The following is a 22,422-nucleotide window of genomic DNA, read 5'->3' as shown; positions in this document are numbered from 1 at the left end:
AACAGACTCCTGACCACCACAGTGAAGAGGCTATAGACAATTTCAACAGAAGGATGGCAAACTGATAGTGTTGGGACCCCACTGTGAACCTCTGTAGAAAGCTGGCTCCCTATATCCTGATATTGTCAGTGAGTAGCCTCCCTCGCCGCACCTCTCTAGTCCGCCTAGTACCTGTTGCCTCCTGACCCTTCCAGGTCTTGTGTTCGAGGCCCTCCTTCACCCGCAGGTAACCGCCTGTGCCTCATCACTGGTGGTACAGTGGGGAGCATCTCTGCTCTGCCCTCTGTTTCTGCCTTTTTTTCCTATGACCCCTGATTTTCCTTAATTTTCAAATTTCTATCTTTTCTGCACTTTAGCGCCTTTCCCCGCTGTCTCCCCGCCGCTGCTCGCCCACCGTGGCCCTGCCCACCTACCGCGCCACTTTCCTGCTTCCCCGCATCCCAACTGTCCAGCCCTCCCCCTCATGCTAACTAGTGTCGGCAAACCTGTCTGCACCCGCACACACCTGGACCGTGCCCAGCGCCACGTACCCTGGTTCCTGGACCATCTGCTGCTACCACACCAGCACCCTCTACGCCCTCAACACCGGACGCCACACAGCCTGCCATCGCCGAATGACACCCATTGCCTTTTCTCGTGCCAAAGCTGCAGCTGCACCTTCGCCTGCCACCGCACACTAGCCCCATCTACCTCACGACCAACATATACCGGACCTGGCAACCTCAGCTTTATACTTCTCAAGAAACACGCTCCATAGACAAACACGTCGTAGAGATCTGGGCCCTACTCGACTTCGTCCACCCAGTCATCGCCTTCCTCATGGAAACCTGGATGAACTCCACCTCCATCGGGACATCACCACCGCCATCCCAGACGGCTACAAGATCGTTCACAAGGACGGCATCAACAAAACGGGTGGAGGCATTGCCATCATGCACAAAAGCACCCTCCACCTCACCACCCACTCGGAAAACCACTTGACCAACATGGAGTACCTCCACTTCCAAGTCCAGACCAACCTGAACACTACCCTGGATCCCATCCCCGCTTCAGAGATTCCATCATCGACTTAATCCCACCTCGGGCTTTTGCCTCCACAGACTACATTCTCCTCTGCGACCTCAACTTTCATCTGGACAACCCCAACAACATGAACACCTCGTCCCGGCTGGAGAACTCGCCACCGTTGGACTCAAACAACTAGTCAGAAACCTGCTCTCTCCGCCAGCATCTCCGCTGTCGCTGCCCTGTTAAAGTAGGTGTTCAAGGCCCTCCTCCATTCACAGGCTCCTGCCTGCGCCTCATCCCTGGTGTTCCAGTAGGAGAGCCTTGCTTTTCTGGTAGCCCGCTGTTGTCTGTGTTTGTGTTTTGTGCCCCGTTTCTGTCTTTTGTTTCTGTATTTTGTAATTGTACCTGTATTTTGTATTATATTGTAATTGTACCTGTATTTTCCCCCCCTTCGCCAACTCCAGCAACTCAAGGGAACTCTTCAGCATCATCCAAAAATTCACCAAACCACCTAGCAAAACCACGAACATCACCCACTCCCAGGACCTCTGCAACAAGCTTGGCTCCTACTTCCAACTGAAAATCAAGTCCCTCTAAGACAACTTCAACGAACAGACACCTGACTCCGAAACCCCTCCCTCCTCCCGCAACGCCAGCCAGCCCACCATCTCCTCCTGTATCCCAATCACCGCTGAAAACACAGAAGTGTGGCTCACTGGTTAGAGAAGGCAGACCCGGACACTGAGATCAGACCCGGGACCAGGGTTCAATTCCCGACGCGGCAGGGTCTTAAGCCCAAAATGTCCACGGACTCGGTAATTCTCGCTTCGGTGCCTACTCGAATCACAGGTTCACACTCTGCAACTCTGGGCAATAGCTTGCTTAATCTCCACTACGGCCCCCCGCGGCGGGATGCCTGGCTTTCACCTTGGGGATACCCAGTAGGGGCTATCTCACAGGGAAAAAACCAGGACGGGTTCCCAATGCAAAGCGCTTTGAGACCTGGCGGTGATATTGCGCTATATAAAAACCTATCCATCCATCCATCCAAAACACCGCATTGATCATGAAACGCATTCACTCAGGTGCCCCTACGGACCCCTGCCCTCCCCACATCTTCCACAGAGCTGCCGCTGCCATTGCACCGGAACTATGACGCACCTTCAACGCCACCTTCGAAACCGGCACATTACCCGACAACAGGAAACGCGCAGAAGTGAAGCGCCTACTCAAGAAGCCCTCAGCAGATCCTACAGACCTCAAGAACTGCCGACCCATCTCCCTCCTGCCCCTCACGTCCAAAGTCACTGAGAAGACCCTCAAAGTCCAACTAACAAAATTCATCTAAGAGAATTCCTTCCTCAACCCCTCCCAATCTGGATTCCGCAGCAACCACAGCACCGAGACCGCTCTACTCGCCACTACCGATGACATCCGCACCCTCCTCGACCAAGACCACACTGCGGCTCTGATCCTACTCAACCTCTCTGCAGCCTTCAATACGGTCTCCCATCGCACACGCGCCACCAGACTCCATGACGCCGGCATACAGGGAACCACCCTTGATTGGCTCCACTCCTTCCTCACCCACAGAACCCAAAGAATCAGACTTCCACCCTTCCTCTCCGAAACCACAGAGATCAACTGCGGAGTACCCCAAGGATCATCGCTCAGCCATACACTCTTCAACATCTACATGGCCCCCCCTTGCCACCATCGTCAAGACAGCACGGACTCTGCATAGTATCCTACGCCAACGACACCCAACTCATCTTCTCCCTCACCAAGGACCCCATCACCACCGGACTCCACTTCCGGGAAGGAATGAAGGACATCGCATCCTAGATGAGCAGCAGATGCCTGAAGCTCAACCCGGAGAAGACCGAGGTCCTCGTACTCAGACAACCCCCCTGCATGGGACAACACCTGGTGGCCCACTGCCCTCGGCAGCCCCCAATGCCCCCATGGACCACACCCAGAATCTCAGCAACGTACTAGACTCCTCCCTCTCCATGACCTGACAGATCAATGCAGTCGCCTCCACCTGTTTCAACCCTCTCCCCATCCTTTTGATGACCTTCAAATGGTACCCCCTAAGCCCCCCCTCCCCAAATCAAGAAAGACCATAACCCAAACACTCATAACTAACAGAATGGACTACGGAAACACCCTCTACGTCGGGATGTTAGGTAATTGAAAATCTTGGGCTCATTCACAAAGGACTTGACTGCTGATCCTGTGCGATCAATCTGAAGATATAGGTATATACTATTTTACAATAGGAAATAGAAAATAGTTCTATATTATTGACCTTTAGAACATAGACATATAACGCAAGGTAAAAAATATGCTATATTTATATCCGTATATATACTTTCCTACTATAGACTGTGCATGCGGCAGCTTTGAGTCCCAATAATCACAAAGTTTGGAATGGTTGTTCGTCCATTCATTTACAACACAGTATTGAAAGAAAGGTAAAAGACCTATGTAGAAATTATCTGTTAAACAAAATAAATAGGACAAAGTCAATTAGGAGGGCAGAATCCAGACTATATTTATATCTGTGTGTATATGTTCTTACTCTAGACAACTGTGTATGCGGCCACTCTGAGTCCCAATAATCATAACATTTGGAATGGTTGTTATTCCATACTTATACAACACAGGAATAAAACAAAGGTAAAAGACCTATGAAGAAATGATCTGTTATGCAAAGTAAGTAGGACAAAGTTAAGTAGGAGGTTAGACTTTACACTATACCCAACTATCTACCGATATGATACTAGTGGTTTGGTCAATCTATCCACATAGTTTTGGGTAATTATAGAATTTTGCTGGTAAGAGAAGGAGAACATAAATGTGTTATGTGTTTTCTGTATAGATAACACCACTTGGTGGGTAACATTAGAAACGGTGTGTTATGTGTTCACATGTATTGTGCAATATTCATTGTTGTGTTCCACAGCAGAGGTCAGATTTTTGAGTTTTTAGACCATGTATAAAGGGGAGGGTTCTATTGTGTACTTAGTCACAGAGTGGCTATTCATGAAATTTGCCTTAAAGCCTTAGACCACAAATTTGTCCTAAATTAAATAAAGTATTTTTTCATTCTAGCAACCACTGGTATGAAAACCCTGAGGAAGGCTTTGCCGTAACGCGTTGGTAGTTAACAACAATAACCAGTGTTTTCTGAAAGCAGATAGTTAAGAACTGTAACCAGTGTTTTCTGAAAGAGACATACATGGTGTATTGTGCCTTAATAGAGATCAAACAGAGTTTTGGTTTAAGTATTCTGTTTAGGCCAATTGGAGAAACATATACTTCTCAGGTTGTATCATACATTGTAATGATCTGTGGTTTAAAATTAGTATACGAGTTTAGAATGTATGTTTTTAAAAAAAAGAATTTATTGTGTAATAGATGTATTTGTACATGTTTTTTGATTCTGAAATATTTTGAATGAAAAGAAAAAAAGTAAAATAAAAGCAAATATATTTTTCTATATATCAGTTGTACTGTTCGCATGTTTTGAATTGTGGGCCTATGGTTTAATTGCTTCTCCTTGTATTATCCAGCACTGTGCCCGGTGCAATTCCTCAGTTTTTCCCAATAAGTTGTTTTCCCTGTTAGGGCAGTATCCTTTCTTTCAGGGGCCCGTGTGTTTTTCAGAGTAAGCTCAACCCGGAGAAGACAGATCCTCGTACTCAGACATCCCCCCCTGCATGGGACAACACCTGGTGGCCCACCGCCTTCGGCAGCCTCCATACCCCCATGGACCACACCCAGAACCTCGGCAACGTACTCAACTCCTCCCTCTCCATGACCTGACAGATCAATGCAGTCGCCTCCACCTGTTTCAACACCCTCCACATCCTTTTGATGACCTTCAAATGAAACCCCCCCCCCCCGAATCATGAAAGACCGTCACCCAAGCACTCATAACTAACAGACTGGACTACGGAAACATTCTCTACGCCGGGATCAACAAGTCTCTCCTCTGCAAACTCCAGACCATAGAGAACACGGCAGCCAGACTCATCCATGGCATCCCTCAACATGAACACATCACCTAACACCTGCGAAACCTCCATTGGCACCCCGTAGGGAAGAGAATAACTTTAAAGATACTCACCCACGCCTACAAATGCCTCCACAACACCGGACCCCAATATCTCAACGAAAGAATCTCCTGCCACGTACCCAAGAGAAACCTCTGATCCGTCGACCTCGCCGAACCCCTGCACATCCGCAGAGCAAGAATGGGTGGAAGAACATTCTCCTACATTGTAGCCAAGACCTAGAACAAGCTCCCGATTGACATCAGACATGCCCCCACTCTGCACATCTTCAGTAAGACCCTCAAGACCTGGCTCTTTGACTAACAGGAGCTGTTCCCCTCCCCCCTCCCGAGCACCTTGAGACCCTCACAGGTCAGTAGTGTGCTTCAAAATTCCCTGATTGATTGGTCACCTCCCCAACCCAGTCAGCAGGACACACGCTCGACTCCATCTTCTCTGACAGCGACAACTTCACCTTCAGCCGCACCTCCGAGCTCCTTTAGACGAATCACCTCTGCGTCCACTTCTTCATCAAACCCATCTTACACCACCACGCCCACCACTACCCTTTCAGAAGCTGGAGCAAGGTGCTTGTGAACAGCTAACCACCTCCCTCAGCAAAACGCCACTACGGATGCTAAAGCCTCAGCACGCAACCTCCATCGATGGCTCTCGAACTGCTCAGACACACAGAATCCCCTCAAGAAAGCCCCAGGCAAGAGACACTCCAAAAAAGCCAACTGGTTCTCTCCCGCCCTTCATGAGTCCAGACGCACATGTAGATGGCAACCAGACCCCTTAAGAAAACTCAGTCTTCAAAACATCTGTCACCGAACACCACCACCTTATTAGAACAACAAAGAAAGTGGCTCTACAAGAAGGGATCAACGCCTACGCACTCAATAGCAAAGAACTCTCCACTGTGGTCAAATAATTTGCCAATCCCAGCACAGAAACAGCAGACATTCCACCCTCCCAAGAAAAAATCCTCAGCACCTTCTTCCACTGCAAAATGAAGGAGATCTACGACCGCTTCAACAGCCTTGTTACCCTAGACCCTCCCACCCCACCTGCTACCACTGTACCCAAAGATACTGCACCCCAGTAGACCCTGCTCAGCTAGACTCCCCTCACGGCTGACAACACCCTCAGGATCATGAAGAGCATCCACTCCGGAGTACCCTCGGACCCCTGTCCGCACCACATCTTCAACAGAGCCAGCAGCTCAATCGCCCCCGAACTCTGCCACACCATCAACTGCTCCATCAACTTCGCCACCTTCTGGAAAGACTGGAAACATGCAGGGATCAAACCCTTGCTGAAGAAGCCTTCTGCCAATCAGACAGAACTCAAGAACTTCAGATCCATCTCCTTACTCTCCTTCCCAGCCAAGGTCATCAAAAAAGCCAGCAAAGCCCAACTTACCTAGTTCATCAAAGCTAACCAAATCCTGTACCTCTCCAATTCCGGCTTCCGTAGCAACCACACCACCGAGACCCCCTCTTTGCCACCACAAATGACATCCGCACCTTTCTCGACCGTGGTGCTACTGCAGCCCTCATCCTCCTGGACATCTCGGCCGCCTTCGATTTAGTCTCCCACCACACCCTTTGCACAAGACTCCACGACACAGGCATCTGCAACAAAGCCCTGGAATGGATCAGCTCCTTCTTCACTGGCCGAACACAGAGAGTAAGACTATTAGTGTTCCACTCTGTACCCACAGAAATCAGCTGCGGAGTGCATCAGGGCTTCTCCCTGAGCCCCACTCTCTTCAAAATCGACATGGCCTCGCTCGCAGCCATCGTCAGGAACCATGAACTCAACATAGTCTCCTACGCTGATTACACCCAGCTGATTCTCTCCCTCACGGATGAACCTACAGTCACCAAGAACAACTTCCACGACGAGATGAAGGCTGTTGCCACCTGGATGAAGGACAGCTGCCTCAAGCTCAACTCAGAAGGCTGAACTACTCACCCTGGGCTCCACCCCGGGCTCCACCCCATCTGCCTGGGACGCTCCTGGTTGCCCGCAGCACCACACACAAAACCTCGGTATCATTCTGGACTCTTTGCTGTCTATGAATCGCCATATCAACGCCGTCTCATCTGCCTGCTTCCACACACTATCCCTGCTCTGAAATATCTTTAAGTGGATTCCCACCGAGTCTAAGACGGTCGCCCATGCACTCATCAGCAGCAGACTTAACTACAGCAACACAATCTACGCATGCATCACCCAGAAACTCCTCAAGAAACTGCAGAACATACAGAACGCCTCCGCCAGACTCATCCTCAACATCTCCCGCCGCAGCCACATCACTGGCCACCTGAGAGACCTGCATTAGCTCCCAGTCAACAACAGAATCCCCTTCAAGCTCCTCACACATACCTACAAAGCCCTACACAACATGTTAACTGCTTACCTCAAACACCGCAGCGAATTTCATCACTCACCAGAGATCTCCGCTTTGCACAGCTGGCCCTGGCCACCGTCCCATGCATCCGCAAAACCATGGCGGGAGGAAAATACTTCTCCTACCTCACAGAAAAGACCTTGAACAACTGCCTCTTCACCTCAGGCAATCATCGTCACTGCCTCAATTCAGGAAGGACCTCAACCTTCGACTGAACCGCAGTGCCTTCGACAGATCAGCCATACCCCCCACATTCCCCAGAGCCTTGAGAGCCTTACGGGTGAGTTATCACGCTCAACAAGACATTTGATTGATTTATATAGTGCAACAAATCGAGGTACACTGTGTGGAGAGACAAGGCGACCCTGACTGGTTTACAAAGCAAAAATTGATAACAATAAATGCTCTCTTTTTTGGTAATGTGGGAGAGCAGTATAGGCTTATCAGAGGGTAGTGATACGCATTTGTTGTACTCACAGAGGCAATAAATGAGATATTAAAAGAATAAATCAGAGACCAATTAAAAGAAACCTCATATTTTTATATACATTTTGATATCATGAACTTCGTAAGCGAGTAAGTATTTTAAAAAATATTGGTTTTCACGGGTAAGTAAAATGTTCTATTAAATTCATCTTTATGTGCAATGCTTTCCTATATGAGCCCTTGAAGCAACCAAAGCCCCTCTGGAAGTAGGTCTCTGCAGTGATGAATTCCCTGGACGGCTGCTCCGTTTCAGTGTTGCTGGAGTCCAGATTGGACTCAAACAGGTTTTGGTTGCTGCAAGGTGGCCCTTAAGGACTGCGTTTAGTACCCATGTCCTAGGTTCTTGGGGTATCATTTACTGGGGACTTACAGGGGTGCTAAAAGCATTGCCTATTGGGGGATAAAATGTACAGTTTTAGGGAAAGCGATCTGGCACTGGGGACCTGGATAGCAGAAAACCAGTGCACTTATATCAAAATTGCATCAGTTACCAGACAAAAGGTGGGGGTGGCCATGTCTAAAGGAAATACTTTACTACAACCTCACGTAGCAGTTATTTGCGGGAAGAATAGGAAGATGAAAGTAGGAGCCCTAAAAGGTGCTTGGACACCATACAATCACCAGAGTACAAGGCTGAAATGACTTTGCTCAAGGTACAGCATCTTGGTCCTGCCTGTTGAAAATATGTAAAAGGTGGAGATTCAGGAAAAGCCTCAGTCCTTCCTCCTTCTTGGGGACCAAGAAATATAAGGAGTAACATACTCTGCTTCTTTCCTCCAGAGGAATCACTTCTGGGTTAATTTGCAAGGTAAGGACCCTGCCTCTAGGATTGCGGAGTGCATTGGCAAGCCCGCTTTGTAGGAAGGGGATTGGCCTGGAGCAGAAGACCAGAAATTATTAAGTGTAGTCTGAAGGAGGACCGCTAGATGACATAGTGGTCTTAAACAGTTTTCTCCAAAAGGGTGACAAAATGGGAGACCCTCCCTTTCCACTGGAAGGTCATATTGAAAAGGTGAGGAGTCAGATGGGGCTTGAAGTGGCTGAGAGCCTGGGGAGAATGGTGGAGATTGGATCTGTGACTACTGGTGATACCCCTTGAATATAACCTGCCCTGAAATCAATCAATCAATCCGGGTTCTCATGGAGCACGGCTAATTACCAGTTATGACCTCAAGGCACGGGGGTCTGAAATGAGCTATTTAGTTGTTGCGGTTTCGGAACAGGATGAGATGTCGGTCTTTATCAAGATTTCACAGCCCTAAAATAGCTATGCAACGTAGGATACTGTTGGTGGAAAGGTCCTGCTGTTCCTTCTCATTAAATGAACCGCTAGTCATCTGAGGGTATGTTCATAAGCTTAGCCTGGACATCTCTTGAATGCATCCACGCATGCCAACAAAGCATGACAGCTGTATCCACACACCAGGAAATTCTGTCTGCAGAATCAAGCCCACACTTTAGGATCTTATTTAAACAACCAGGCCCTCACTCGCCAGGTCCGCGACTGCCTTCTTTATATGGTTAGACAGGCTGATAACTAAGTTTAGTCAGTTCCCAGAAGCCATGCATGTATCAACCTACAAGGCAGATGGCATTAGAGACCAGAGGGCCAAACTGACAGTAGCAAAGTTTTTCTGCCCAAGGCATACAGTTTCTTGGATTTCCTGTCCTGGAGAGCTGCAGGAGAGGACCTGGGAATCTGCTTTCATGACAATGTTTGAACTGCAAGACTTTATGTTGACAAGTGGGAGGGCAAATGACTGGGGGTCATCCCTGTCAGGTCTATGGTATCTGGCAGTCTTTCTGTAGACGGACGGCAGAAACAGGTTTTTTTTCGATGCAGCCATGATATCATCCAAAAGTCCTTCATTAAACGGGAGCAAAGGCTTTGCCGATTCTGCAAAAGGTTGCAAGATGTCAGTTAGATTTAACTTCCAACTAAAAGTCAAATCACTTTTAAGGCTTTCACAACCTTCCAAATGACTGTCGTAAAAGATGAAATCTTGCCCGAGATATGGCCAGAGGTGTAGGAAAGGTCATCTTCTGGTGAGTTTCCAGGCCGCTATGTTTTGCAAGCTTAAACAGAGGCCAGTATCAGCATTGTAAAATGGCAGGCGGTAATCATCCTCCGAGTCATCCTCCATCTGGCCATAGTCACTATCCTACACAGGCAAGGAATATAAATCTGAACTTAAAATGTTCTCTAAACAAGCAAACCTCTGGGCCCTGGGCAGGTGTTCACAATAGGGTTCAATAAGGGTTGGTAAAGGTTTTCAAGGCGCGGGGTGTAGGGGGGCGGCTCCGTTGAGTGCTGGGGTCATCCAAAAAGAGTTCTTCATTTAAGTTGACCTTTAAGTTGACCTAGACCTTCTCCTTTGCTTCCTAGATGATACTTTTACCTATCAACACCTTGGCTGGCACCGGCTCTGTGGACAGTGCCATCTTTGGCTTTTAGATCAGTGCCAAAGAACGGATGGAGCGAAAGGGGACAGCAGTTAGGACTTAACCATAGATGCCAGGGTCTAACGCCCATGCAGGTGTGGTATCAGGAGAAGTTGGAGTTGACAGGCCACCAAGAATGAACCACCCTCATTCCAGCACTTCAGTAATAGCCTAGAAGGATGCTGAGCTGTCCATAAGAGATCCATTATCGCTAACTGGAAAGCCTCAAACAACATAGGGTTAGCTGAAAGACAGCAAAGCTCCGACTGGCCTCCTGCTTCCCAAGTACATGGAAATGCAAGTGTTGTACGCCTTTCTTCATATATGCAGACCTAGGCACCACATGGTCATTGTGAGGGATCAAAGAGGAACATCTTCTCGCAGAACGTCTGAAAAGCTTAAAGTCTGAGGCCATTTGCCGAGACATTTGACCTAAGTGCTGTGCAATGCAGAGACATTTTTAGTGAGACACCAAGACAGAGTCTCAGAACATGTCAATGAGGCACAGAAAAACAAGAACTGACATCTAATATACTATGCAACAACATGTCCAGAAGCAGGGCACAGCCACATGGCGTCACCTGGCAATGTTGGAGATTTATTGGTAAATAACATGTTTTCAGGACTAGTCTGAAGCCTGAAAGCAGATTTATTTTGCAAGGTAAGGAATCTACGGGAAGATATATCTAACAGAATACCAATACTTCACTATTTTTTTGCAGTGGATTAGCGAGCAAACCGGCCGCCAGTTACGTTAATTTGCCGAGAATACTAGTCGGGTCATAGATTGAGTTGACCATGTGCAACATTCGAATTGGTGCACAGTTTACAACATTTACGAAGAGAGTGTAGTGGTGGGACTGTGATAATTTGAGAGTGGTCTTAGAGGAAGGGGTATTTGCAAAATAGATGAGAAAAGCAATTCTGGCACTGCAAGAAGAAAAACAATGTTATCTAGAACCAGCAAGCCTGAAATCTTCCTTAAAAATAAAGATAAGCAGGCATTGGGGATAATTCAAAGGACCAACGAAAAATCAAAACATGCATGTTTGAAACTTGCAAAATACAGAGGAGGCATCACATGAATCAAGAACAGGGAACACACTAACGCATATTAATGCAGGTTGAAGGATTAGGTTTACCTCTTGTGAACACTTTTACTGTGAATCTTTCCTCCCAGCTGGCTATGTATTGCATCAGTGCCATCCTCTTTTGTGGCATAAACTCCGATAATTTTGCTCTCGCAGCTGACACCACATGTGTTGAGATAGTGCAGAACCCACACTGTCGGTTTTGTGCAAAGTAAATCATATGAATCACAAAACTCGGATAAAACCTAAAAAAAAGAAAAATAACAAATGTGAAAAACAGTCTAGGTGTAAAACAAAACAAAGTGGGATGGGGTAGGGTGACAAAATCATGAATGGCCCAAACACTTGCAACACTCCAGTCACTAACTGAGAGGGACATGGAGAACTTCTCAATCTTCGACCCTTGTGGAAGGTCCGACAAGCTCCGACACAGAATTGTCTTTTTTGATGCCTAAGCATAATCTAAACTATTATGTTTTTATTTTATTGGACAATATGAGAAAGTCTCACATGCCAGCCGCATGTCACAATAATGCTGTCTGGAACACACCTCTCAAGAGCATCATATTTTAGCAGGGCTGTGCAGCAGTGTGAGGATGCTAGATTTGGTCTGGCTTAGTGACTAACCCCCAGATTCATGAAACTGATTTTCTGCGAATTCTAAATTGCGAGAAATACCGAATCGCAATTTAGAATTCGCATAATGGGATACATGAAATTCTGCGAAAATAAATAGCGATTCGCATTCGGCCGCAAAAGCCGATTGTGATTTTCCCTAAATCGCAGAATAATCGCTAAATCGGACAATTTGTGTTGAAATTGCGATCTCGCTATTAGCGAAATCGCAAATTGCGATTTCGCTAATAGCGAGATCGCAAAAACGGGAAGTCGCATTTCGAGCACAGTGATGACATCACAATCAGGAAGCAGGCAGTTCCCTCCCTCATTCTGAATACTTAGGCTGATTTGGAAGCAGCACTGCCCTGAGCTCCACTCTAAACCACCTCCAGCTTTGAATCAGGATACACCCCACTGCAGCAATGTCACAGGAAGCAGCAGGGACTAGCTCCACAGGGAGAAAAAGAAAAATTCAACTCTCCAGAGCTTGAACATCTGATTGAGGGAGTCTGTAGAGATCATGACAGACTGTTCGGGAAGGACTCCAGGAGGGTGCCAGAGGCCGACAAACGGCGAATTTGGTTGCACATCCGTGCAAAAGTCAATTCAGTTGGAGTCACCCAGCGATCAATCGACGATCTCAAGAAGAGGTGGTACGACTTCCGAGGTCGTGCCAAGGAGAGGATCGCCGAGAGGCTGGGTGAGCGTGTTGCAACAGGAGGGGGAGAGCCAACAGTCCCTCCCAACACCCCATTGGAGGACCTCGTTGAGGACACATTGCAACCTGAGGCATGCGTGGGTGTAACCCGGCTGGACTCCTCCTGACCCACCCAAGAAAGCCAAGGTAAGTGCCATGCGACTGCGACCCTGTCCCCTAACAATGGCCATGACCCTAGAGCTACCCATTAGAAACCCCAGTCATGCAGCCCATGCACCAGAAAATCCCTATTGCATTGTGGGACATGTAGTCTGACCACAATGTACATTCAGCCCCATACAGCCAGATATGTCCTAATAGAGTCAATCCAACAGCCAGTCAGGGAATGCTAGCCTGCATGCATGTAGCAACCTTCCATGTGCAAGATACATGTTATTAGTCAACGTCCACTTTACGTCACAGGTGGCGCTGAAGATACCAGCAGCGACAGTGAGGGGCTGCAAATTGACGAGAATCCTATGGATTCTGAGGGTGACGCACAACCGTCCACACAACCTGGTCCACCAGCGCCAGCAGCCTTACCGCCAGCGACAACAGGCGCACCACAACCGCCAACTGTGAGACCCATGCCAGTGGCAACGGCAAAACCAGCAGCCGCCAGGCCACCAACACAACACACACCTACTGTGCCCACCCAGTCCTGCGGACAGGTCAGGGAGCGGCGCCAAACTACACCACGCGCCGGCAGGAGGGGGGTGACTGTGCGTGTGCCGGGTCTCTCAATAGCGATACAAAAGGGGATGATGGACGGAGCGCTGCATGCTGCGCGTCCACCAACAGGCACGACACCTTGCAGCAATACATCTGCAGCTGCACAATACAGCCAGGAATGTTGGCCAGCTGTCCGACCGGATGGAGCGAATGAACACAGCAGTGGAGGCAAACACTGAGGCCATGCTGACCCAGCGGGACCTCACCCGGCGCCGCCACCGCCAGCTCCTAACACGCCTCTCGGCGTACACCCGCTCCAATTATGTAATTGGCAACGCAACATCCCAGCTGTCCCGAAGATCATTGGCCATGCAAATCCAGATGGTCCAATGCTGCCAGGACGTGGCACGGGCACTTGAGCAGGCAACCACTGCAGTTCAGGCTCTGCAGGCAACTGGCCACGGCCAGGCAGGAGGGGAGGACGCTAGTGAGGGAACATCTAGCCACAGCAGCCGGTCTTTGCCACCGGTCAGAGTTCCCCGCCGCAGCAGCAGGCCCACTGCGGCATCACGTGCGAATCCGGAGGAAGATGTGGAGAGGCGAATCGGAGCCTCGGGCTGGAGGCGACTGACATTTTCGCTCATCATGCAGGGACATGCTGATGAGAAAAGCATGCCCTCTAACATATCAGGAGATGTATGACACAATACACCTCAAATGTATCTTTTGAAAATAATGCAATATTATTGTGAAAAAAACAATAATATTTATTCAATAACAGTACATCTGACTCATGTCATTATTTCAATTGTCATGCATGAGTGAAGTGTTGGGTGAGGGGAGTGGGTGCACTCGAAACAGTTAATTGTGATTTGGTTGCGGCGTCTGTGTCCTTCAGCTGGATTTTCCCCGCGTGCATGACACGCATGTGCAGGTGGGCGGTTGTCCCCTTCCGACTCACTGCCAGATATCTCTACAGGTATCCTGCGCTTGGTAGCAATGTTGTGGAGTATTGCACACACGGCCACGATGCGGCAGCAGACCTCAGGCTCGTATTTGAGGGCCCCACCAGTCTTGTGCAGTATGCGGAAGCGGCTCTTCAAAAGGCCAAATGTCCTCTCAATGCAATTTCTAGTGCGGATGTGTGCAGCATTGTAACGCCGTTGCTGTGGTGTTGCAGGGTTGAGGTAAGGGGTGAGGAGGTACTCACGGAGACCGTATGCGCTGTCACCTGAATGAAAGAAACACAGGGTGAGTGCCTGTTCTGCGCAGCTACATGATCACAGTGTACTATTTGGGGGCATGTGTACTTACCTAGTAGGTGTCCTTCGCCAAAGTCTCCCCTGGCCAGTCGTGTGTGAATGCCGCTGTGCCGGAATATGAAGGAGTCATGTGTGCTCCCCGGGTATTGTGCCACTATGTCCGTGATGAAAGTCTTAGCGTTGCACACCATCTGGATATTGAGGGAGTGGTAGGACTTGCGGTTGCGGTACATGTATTCAGTTTGTGCTGGTGGGCAGATGTGGATGTGGGTACATGTGGGAATTACGCAATGTTGTAGAAATTAAGCTTGGTCTCATTCAAGTCCTGTTGGGTGGTCGGGAATGAGATGTAGTGGTGTAGCCGGGTCAGCATTGCCTCCAGGAAACTCCTTAGGCAGCGGGACATGGTGCTCTGGGATATCCCCCTGCAACAGCGACTATCCCCTGGAAGCTTCCGGAGGCCAGTAGGTGCAGGCAGCACAAGACCTGGACATGTGTGGGCACAGCATTGGTCCTCCTTGTTGGGTGCTGCATCAGGGGGTCTAGGTCCCGGATCAGCTTTAGGATCATTGGCCCATTCAGGCGGTACTTTGAGTAAATTTGCTCCGCTGTTTGGCCCAGCAGGGTGACCCGCAAACTGAATATTCTCTCCTGGATCCTGCGTCTGTTCCGTGCTGCAGCCTGGAGCCTGCACCGCCTGACCACCATGTACTGTCCTGGCATTGTGAGAGTCCTCATGCTACTACTGTGTTTCCTTAAGTGTGTTTGTTCAGGACTGCACCTGTGGCTCGTTAGTAATTGCTTTTTTTTTCCCTTCCTTAATGGTTACCACCTGATTTTGGTTCTCCTTAAATTGCGCCTCGCAAATAGCGATTTTCAGCTTTTTCGCTAATTGCGAGTTTTCATGAATGGCGTTTGCGAATATGGAGCGAATTCGCAAAACACATCGCAGAATCCATGGATTCTAGCAAATTCCGATTCGCTATTGGGGTTCCTCCTAGATTCTGTGTTTTTTTGCGAATTCCCAAATTTAATTTTGAGAATTCGCATAATCAGTGTTTTTGACATGATGAATTGCTTTTCTGTACATTGCGATCGCAAGAGCTAATTCCCAGCTATTGCAATCGCAATTTTGCTTCATGAATCTGGCTGTAAGTATTCACAGCAGTACAAGGGATGACTGGAAGTTTGCCTCCCGCTATGCGAAGGCAGCTTCTCAAGGCTTCCACACATCTATCTCCTTCTACAGCTGGACTTAGCAGCACAGATGTTGTCCTCGTTCCCTGGGGTATAATCAATACTCCTCAAAGAGAAACAAGCAGAGACTCTGTCTCTGAACCCCATCTACCTCTTAATAAGGCATGTTGAGTAAAAAGTGAGCACTCGCCCAGACGTCAGCTTATAGCGAGTCTTGTAGCAGTTTCCAGATTCTGACAATTCACTCAGATTCAAAGTTAGCCCCAAACTTTAGAAGGGGGCAAACCAATTGTGGCAACGTGCATTTCCCTTATAGGTGAGCCACAGATCCATGCCAACCACCCACACGGAAACTGCCATTCGTGCTTCTGTATTGGATTCTAGACAACTCTGGCCAGTCATACACTAATGCTGGGGTCTTTTCCTGCAGAAGAGAATAAATGATGTGATGTTAGGCAGACAGCCCACCTTCTCAGTATAAGGACAAACGCCTTAACTATCCCTCTGGCCACTGTACTGTTAGAGTGTTGCTTTACAGACCACTTGCCCGCTGGAACTGGTTTGATCTATGCCCAGTGCAACAAAAAGATCTTCCATGCCTCATTTACTGGATGTGTATAAAAAACTAGACACTTGGACTTGGCTTTAAGAAGCATTCTATATATAGAGGGGATTCGGGGGAGCTGTCTGGGGGGTAAGCATGAAATGAAAATGAGGGTGAGAGCACAGCCTTAATTCGCTTTGATTTCTTGGACGTTTTGATACTGGAGATCAAACTATACTGCTCAACCACGTGGCGGAGAACGGATTTCAGGGCATGGACCTAAAAGGAGTAAAGTAGTTACTGTTAAATCAGAATCTGCTGCGGGGGTTCTCGCTATCACTCTTACTAGATAATATCTGTCCCCAGCTTATTAGATCATTTGGGCTGAAAGCACTGTCCTATGCTGAGAAGAAAGTCAAATTATCAGTTAGCCCCCAAATTAGCGGAGATATATAGGACAGCCTGCAGGGCTTACAGTGGTGAATGAACACCAACTTTCTAAAAGGTAATGCAGGCAAGACAGCTCTGTCGTATGAACGGTTTGCAATCTCGATAAACTCCACCATTTCTCAGAGGCACTGTGCTGCCCCCAATGGCTACCAGTTGAGTAAGGGCCAAGGCGCACTGCACTGCGCATAGGATCTTTAATGGGTCCGAAAAATCTGAACTGAAGAAGCTTCTACTACTGCCTTTTATAGCAAATCAGGTCAGCCATCAGCACACCATATCTTGTTCAATGTACCCTGCCTTAAAACACCCACTGTGGCAGTCGTTCCGCTCAGCATCTTACAGCTCACCTCTGGAACTCACTTCCCTTAAGAATGACTCTACTGCAGAACCATCTGTGTTTGAGGTATCCTTTGAAAATCCTTTTATGCTGATCCTTTTCCTCTAGGCTTTGTTCTTTGATCAAGCTGTAGAACCTGGAAACCTACTGTCATTAGCGTGTTTTATCAGGAGTAGTTTCTTACCTGTAACTCCAGTTCTGTAGTAGGGGTATCTCTGTTATAGTCATAATCTAGTGACTAGTCCCGCCCATGTGCGTGGACCCCGGAGCAATCAAAAATAATCTCTTAAGCTGTCTTCATTGCAGTCCTGCATAGACACTTAAGAGAACATTAAAGACAATAATGCAGCCTGTACTCACAAGGCTACACTGTCCAGTACTTCAACTAGAAATGCCAAGGATATTACTAACACATTTAATACAATCTGCCAACTTTCCCCCCTGGAGAAACTTTCCACCCCTCACCAAGTCCTTGAAATGATAGAGAGGAAGGGATGGACAGACAAGCCTCCATAGGCTGCCATTATGTGTCTGAAAAAGGAATACCGTGCCTTTAAGGAACTCTCTAGAGACCCTCGGTATCCCAGCATGCACAGCCCACTCCTTTTACTTTCAGTTCTTTTTGAAGGTGCATAAAGCAAGGCCTGTAGCATACATCACAGTACCATTTTCTCCACCGGGGAGGAGTGCGGGCGCTTATGACTATAACAGAGATACCCCTACTACAGAACTGGAGTTACAGGTAAGAAACTATTCCTTCTGTAGTAGGGGATCTCTGTGTATAGTCAATCTAGTGAATAGAATGGCAAGCCCAGCCAAAAAACAACCCGGCGGTGGAGAAACAGACAACACCACTATTGTGCGAACAGATTCCGCAGCGAAGCCTGCCCAACCTGAGCATCTGCTCTGGCATCAGTATCCAGACAGTAATGCTTAGCAAAGGTGTGGACCGACTTCCAAGTGGCCGCCCTGCAGATCTCTGCAATGGGAATATTTCAAAGCAAAGCTGTTGTAGCCGCTGTGCCCCAGGTAGAATGAGCCCTAATGACCCCTTAGGTCTTATTCGCTTTCTGAGAACAGAGCTGAATACATTCTACAATCCACCTAGAAATGGACTGTTTCGAAGTAGCCAGACCAGTCCTAACCGACCCATAGTTGACAAACAATTGGTCGGATCTACGAATACCCTTGGACTTATCCAGATAGAATTTCAACACCCTTCTGACATCCAGGGAATGAAGAGACCTTTCCGCTGGAGTGGAAGGATTCTGAAAAAATGTTGGTAAAGTTATAGTCTGATTAACATGAAAATCAGAAATCACCTTTTGAAGGAACTTAGGGTGGGAATGCATAACAACCTTAGCAGCATGAAATACAATATAAGGTTCCTGGCAACACAATGCCTAAATTTCACTCACCCTGCGGGCCGATGTAATGGCCACGAGGAACGCCGCCTTCCAAGACAGGTGCTGCAGTGAAACCAATGAATAGGCTCGAAAGGTTCCTTCATCAGCCTGGACAGCACCACATTCAGTTCCCATGAAGGCGAAGGAAGCCGAACAGGAGGGAACACCTTCTTCAACCCTTCAAAAAAATCCTTAATCACAGGAATCTGGAAGAAGGATGTCTGCGAAGGGCGTTTTCTGTAAGCAGTCAATGAAGCCAGGTGTACCTTAATGGAATGGAAATTAAGGCCAGACTGAGCTAGATGCAGAAGGTATGGAAGGATACCATCCTCCTTGCAGGTCGTCGGATCATAGTTCTTAGACATGCACCAGATGCAGAATCTCTTCCACTTGTACGCATAAGAGGTCCTAGTAGACGGCCTCTTAGCCTCCTTCAATAGGTCCATGCAATCCTCAGGAAGATTCAAATGGCTATATTGCACTATCTCAGGAGCCATGCCGCCAAACTCAATGATGAGAGGTTGGGGTGCACCATCTGCCCCCGAACTTCGTGATAAGGTGCGGCCGACACGGCAGCCACCGATGAGGCAGGATCGACCAGTGAAGCAGGTCCGTGAACCACCACTGCCTGGGCCATTCCGGCGCAATGAGGATCCTCCGCGCCCGGGACCGGGCCAGCTTGAAGAGCACCACCGGAATCAGGGGAATGGGTGGAAAAGCGTACAGAACGCTGTTCGACCAGCTGATCCATAACGCGTTCCCCAGAGTCCCCGGCTGGTAATACCTCGAGGCGAAGTCGCGGCATTTGCTGTTTTCGGCGGTGGCGAACAGATCCACGTCTGGAGTGCCCCACATGGCGAAGATGTCGTTGAGCATCTCGTCGTTTATGAACCACTCGTGGTTTTCGTGAAGCAACCTGCTGAGTGCGTCCGCCTGAACATTCTGCACACCTGGCAGATGAGTTGCCGTTATCGTCAGTCCTCTGGCTAACAGCCAGTGCCAGATCGCCTGCGCTTCCTGTGACAGTGTGCGTGATCTCGAGCCCCCCTGCTTGTTGAGGTAATACATCGTGGTCGTATTGTCCGTCTGCACATGCAAGGAGTTGGTCTGGAAGGACGGATGAAAGGCCTTCAGTGCCAAGTGAACAGCTCTGAGTTCCAAGAAATTGATGTGATACGTGGACTCTGCCGGAGACCACGTTCCCTGGATCTGTAGATGGTCTGAATGTGCTCCCCAGCCCAGGAGAGACGCATCCGTAACGATAGTCTGAGTCGGGATGCACTTTTGGAAAGGAACCCCTCTGAGGAGATTCTCTGCCGAGCACCACCATCTCAGGGACTGTTGGGCGTGAAGAGACAAGTGAATCAGGTCGTCCCAACCCCCTTTCCTCTGGTCCCACTGGTCCTCCAAACATTCCTGTAGCGGCCTCATGTGTAGGCGCGCGTGCAGAGTGAGGAAGATACAGGAGGCCATCGATCCCAGTAGAGAAGACACCGTCCTCACTGTTGTAGATGGAACAGCTATGAGAGCCTGAGCCTTCCGAAGGATGGATAAGCGTCTCTCCTCCGAAGGAGACACGCTTGCCAACAGCGTATCGATGGAGGCTCCCAAGTACTGCAGGCACTGCACAGGAATCGGGACAGACTTGGACAAAATGTGCAACCCCAGTCGGTTCAGCAGGACGACGGTGCTGTTGAAGTGCGATTGTGCTTCCTGGAAGGTGGAGGCCTTGATCAACCAATCGTCCAGGTACGGGTAGACAAACACCTTGTTCTTTCTCAGGTGCGCTGCCACCACAGCCATGCATTTCGAAAAAGTCCTGGGTGCAGACTTCAGTCCAAACGGTAGTACGGTGTACGGATAGTGATTGGTGCCGACGAGGAAGCGCAGGAACTTCTGATGTTTCCATGCAATGGGCACATGGAAGTACGCATCTTGCAGATCTATCGCGCACAGCCAGTCTCCTGTCTGCAGCTGAGGATAAATCTGGTGCAAAGACAGCATGCAAAACGTTTCCCTGCGAATCCACTTGTTTGCTTGTCGCAAATCCAGAATGGGTCTGAACTCGTTCTTGTCCTTCTTCTGCACTAGGAAGAAGCGTGAGTAAAGACCCTTTCCCCTTTGAGACAGAGGGACGTTTTCCATCGCCCTTTTTCTTAACAGGATATCGGCCTCCGCCTGGAGCTTGCGCAGTTGGAACTGCGAGCCAACCGGTGGAATTGCTGGAGGCGGGCTGGTGAACCGAAGACTGTATCCATTGCAAACAATATTTAGCACCCACTTGTCCTGAGTAATGTTTCTCCACTCTGCCAGGTAATGTTGAATGCTTCCCCCCCACCGGAGCGGGTAACGTATGAAGGGGAAGTAGCACCTCAGGGCCTAGACCCAGCCGGGCCTTTGGTCGCGGAGGAAGACTGCTGACCACCTCGGCCCTTTTGGCGCTTTTGGAACGGTCTCCGCTGGAACTGCTGCTGTTGTTGTCCAGCCTGTCGACCTTGCCCTCTGCCTTGCGCCCCGTACCGCCTCTGGAAAGGGCGGAAGGTCTTTTTCTGTTCCTTAAGCTTTTCCAACCCGACAGCCGTCAGGGTTTCCGCCTCCGCCTTCATGCGGGCCATCTCGTCGTCCGCATGTTTCCCGTAGAGGGTCTCGCCCGAAAAGGGTAGGTTGGCAAATCTCTGCTGCGCCTCGGGCTTCAAGGATGTAAGACTTAGCCAGGCGTGGCGCCTCAGGTTGACCCCATGGCAGTACCTGTGGGCTGCCAAGAGGGAGGAATTTGCAGCCGAGCTTATCAACTGGTTGGAGACCAGCAGTCCTTCAGCAAGGATCTCTTGGAAATCTTCCCTTTTCTCCCGGGAAAGGTGTTCCGAGAACTGTTGGAGGGACTCCCACAGAGCCCGATCATAACGTCCCAACAGTGCTGAGGCACTCGCAGCCTTCATTGAGGTGGAGGCCGTCCCGCAAACCTTCCTGCCTGCTGAATACATCCAGCGGCTCTCCTTATCAGGAGGCACTGTCGATGACGGGGTGGTGGCGTAGTGTTTTCTTGCCGCCGTCACAATCTCCGAGTCCGGCGCGGGATCCAAACGAAGAAATGCTGGGTCCGAGTCAGGAGCCTTATATTTCTTCTGCAGCCTGGAAGGCGCCGATCTTGTAGCCGCAGGGGTAAGGAACAGCTCCATGGCAGGTTCCACCAGCCCAGGCACCAAGTGCAGCAAAGGGCGAGATAACTGCTTCTTGTGCAGAGTTTCGAAAATGATGGAAGTCGATAGCGCGGGCACCGTGAGCGTGGTGCCCTGCTTAGTCGCCCCTCGCAGCAACACGTCCTGGAAGGAGACTATGTCGTCTACTGGAGACACCCTCGTCCGAGGGGAGTCCGACAGGGTAGGTGAATAGTCCCTGGCACTGGATGAATCCGTGTGACGGGACCTCGACCGGTCCCTCGAGTGGCGCCATCTGGATCTTGTAGAAGAGCGACGGCGACTCCTGGATCCATCCCTCAGTCTGGAGCGAGATATCGACCTCCGCGGCCTCGGACAGTCCCCGGGTCATAGAGGAGGGAGTTGTGGAGGCCGAAACGGGAGCCTAGGTTGTGGTATCCCCGTAGGCGGCGTCGGTAGATGTGGCAACGAGACAGACCTCGGAGGTGGTGGTGTAGGAGGCGGAGGACGATGAGGAGGAGGAGGTGTTGGTTTACGCGGAGGAGGGTCCTTGGGTAACGGAGGAGGTGTAGGT

At 49.3% G+C, this 22,422-nt stretch overlaps 1 protein-coding gene across 4 annotated transcripts in view; it reads right to left on the bottom strand.

The window, feature by feature from the left end:
• KCTD18 (potassium channel tetramerization domain containing 18) overlaps positions 1-22,422 on the bottom strand; it is a 284,906-nt gene that overhangs the window by 146,071 nt on the left and 116,413 nt on the right. For all 4 annotated transcript variants that reach the window (XM_078680493.1, XM_078680490.1, XM_078680494.1 and 1 more), the window contains one exon: positions 11,559-11,752. In XM_078680493.1, coding sequence (XP_078536619.1) covers positions 11,559-11,752 — 194 coding nt within the window. The remainder of the gene's footprint in view (positions 1-11,558; positions 11,753-22,422) is intronic.

Source organism: Lissotriton helveticus, chromosome 3_1 (assembly GCF_964261635.1).
Source record: "Lissotriton helveticus chromosome 3_1, aLisHel1.1, whole genome shotgun sequence".
Classification (NCBI taxonomy): Eukaryota; Metazoa; Chordata; class Amphibia; order Caudata; family Salamandridae; genus Lissotriton; species Lissotriton helveticus.
The sequence above is the reverse complement of the archived record's forward strand: the minus strand, read 5'-3'. Positions and strand labels throughout refer to the sequence as shown.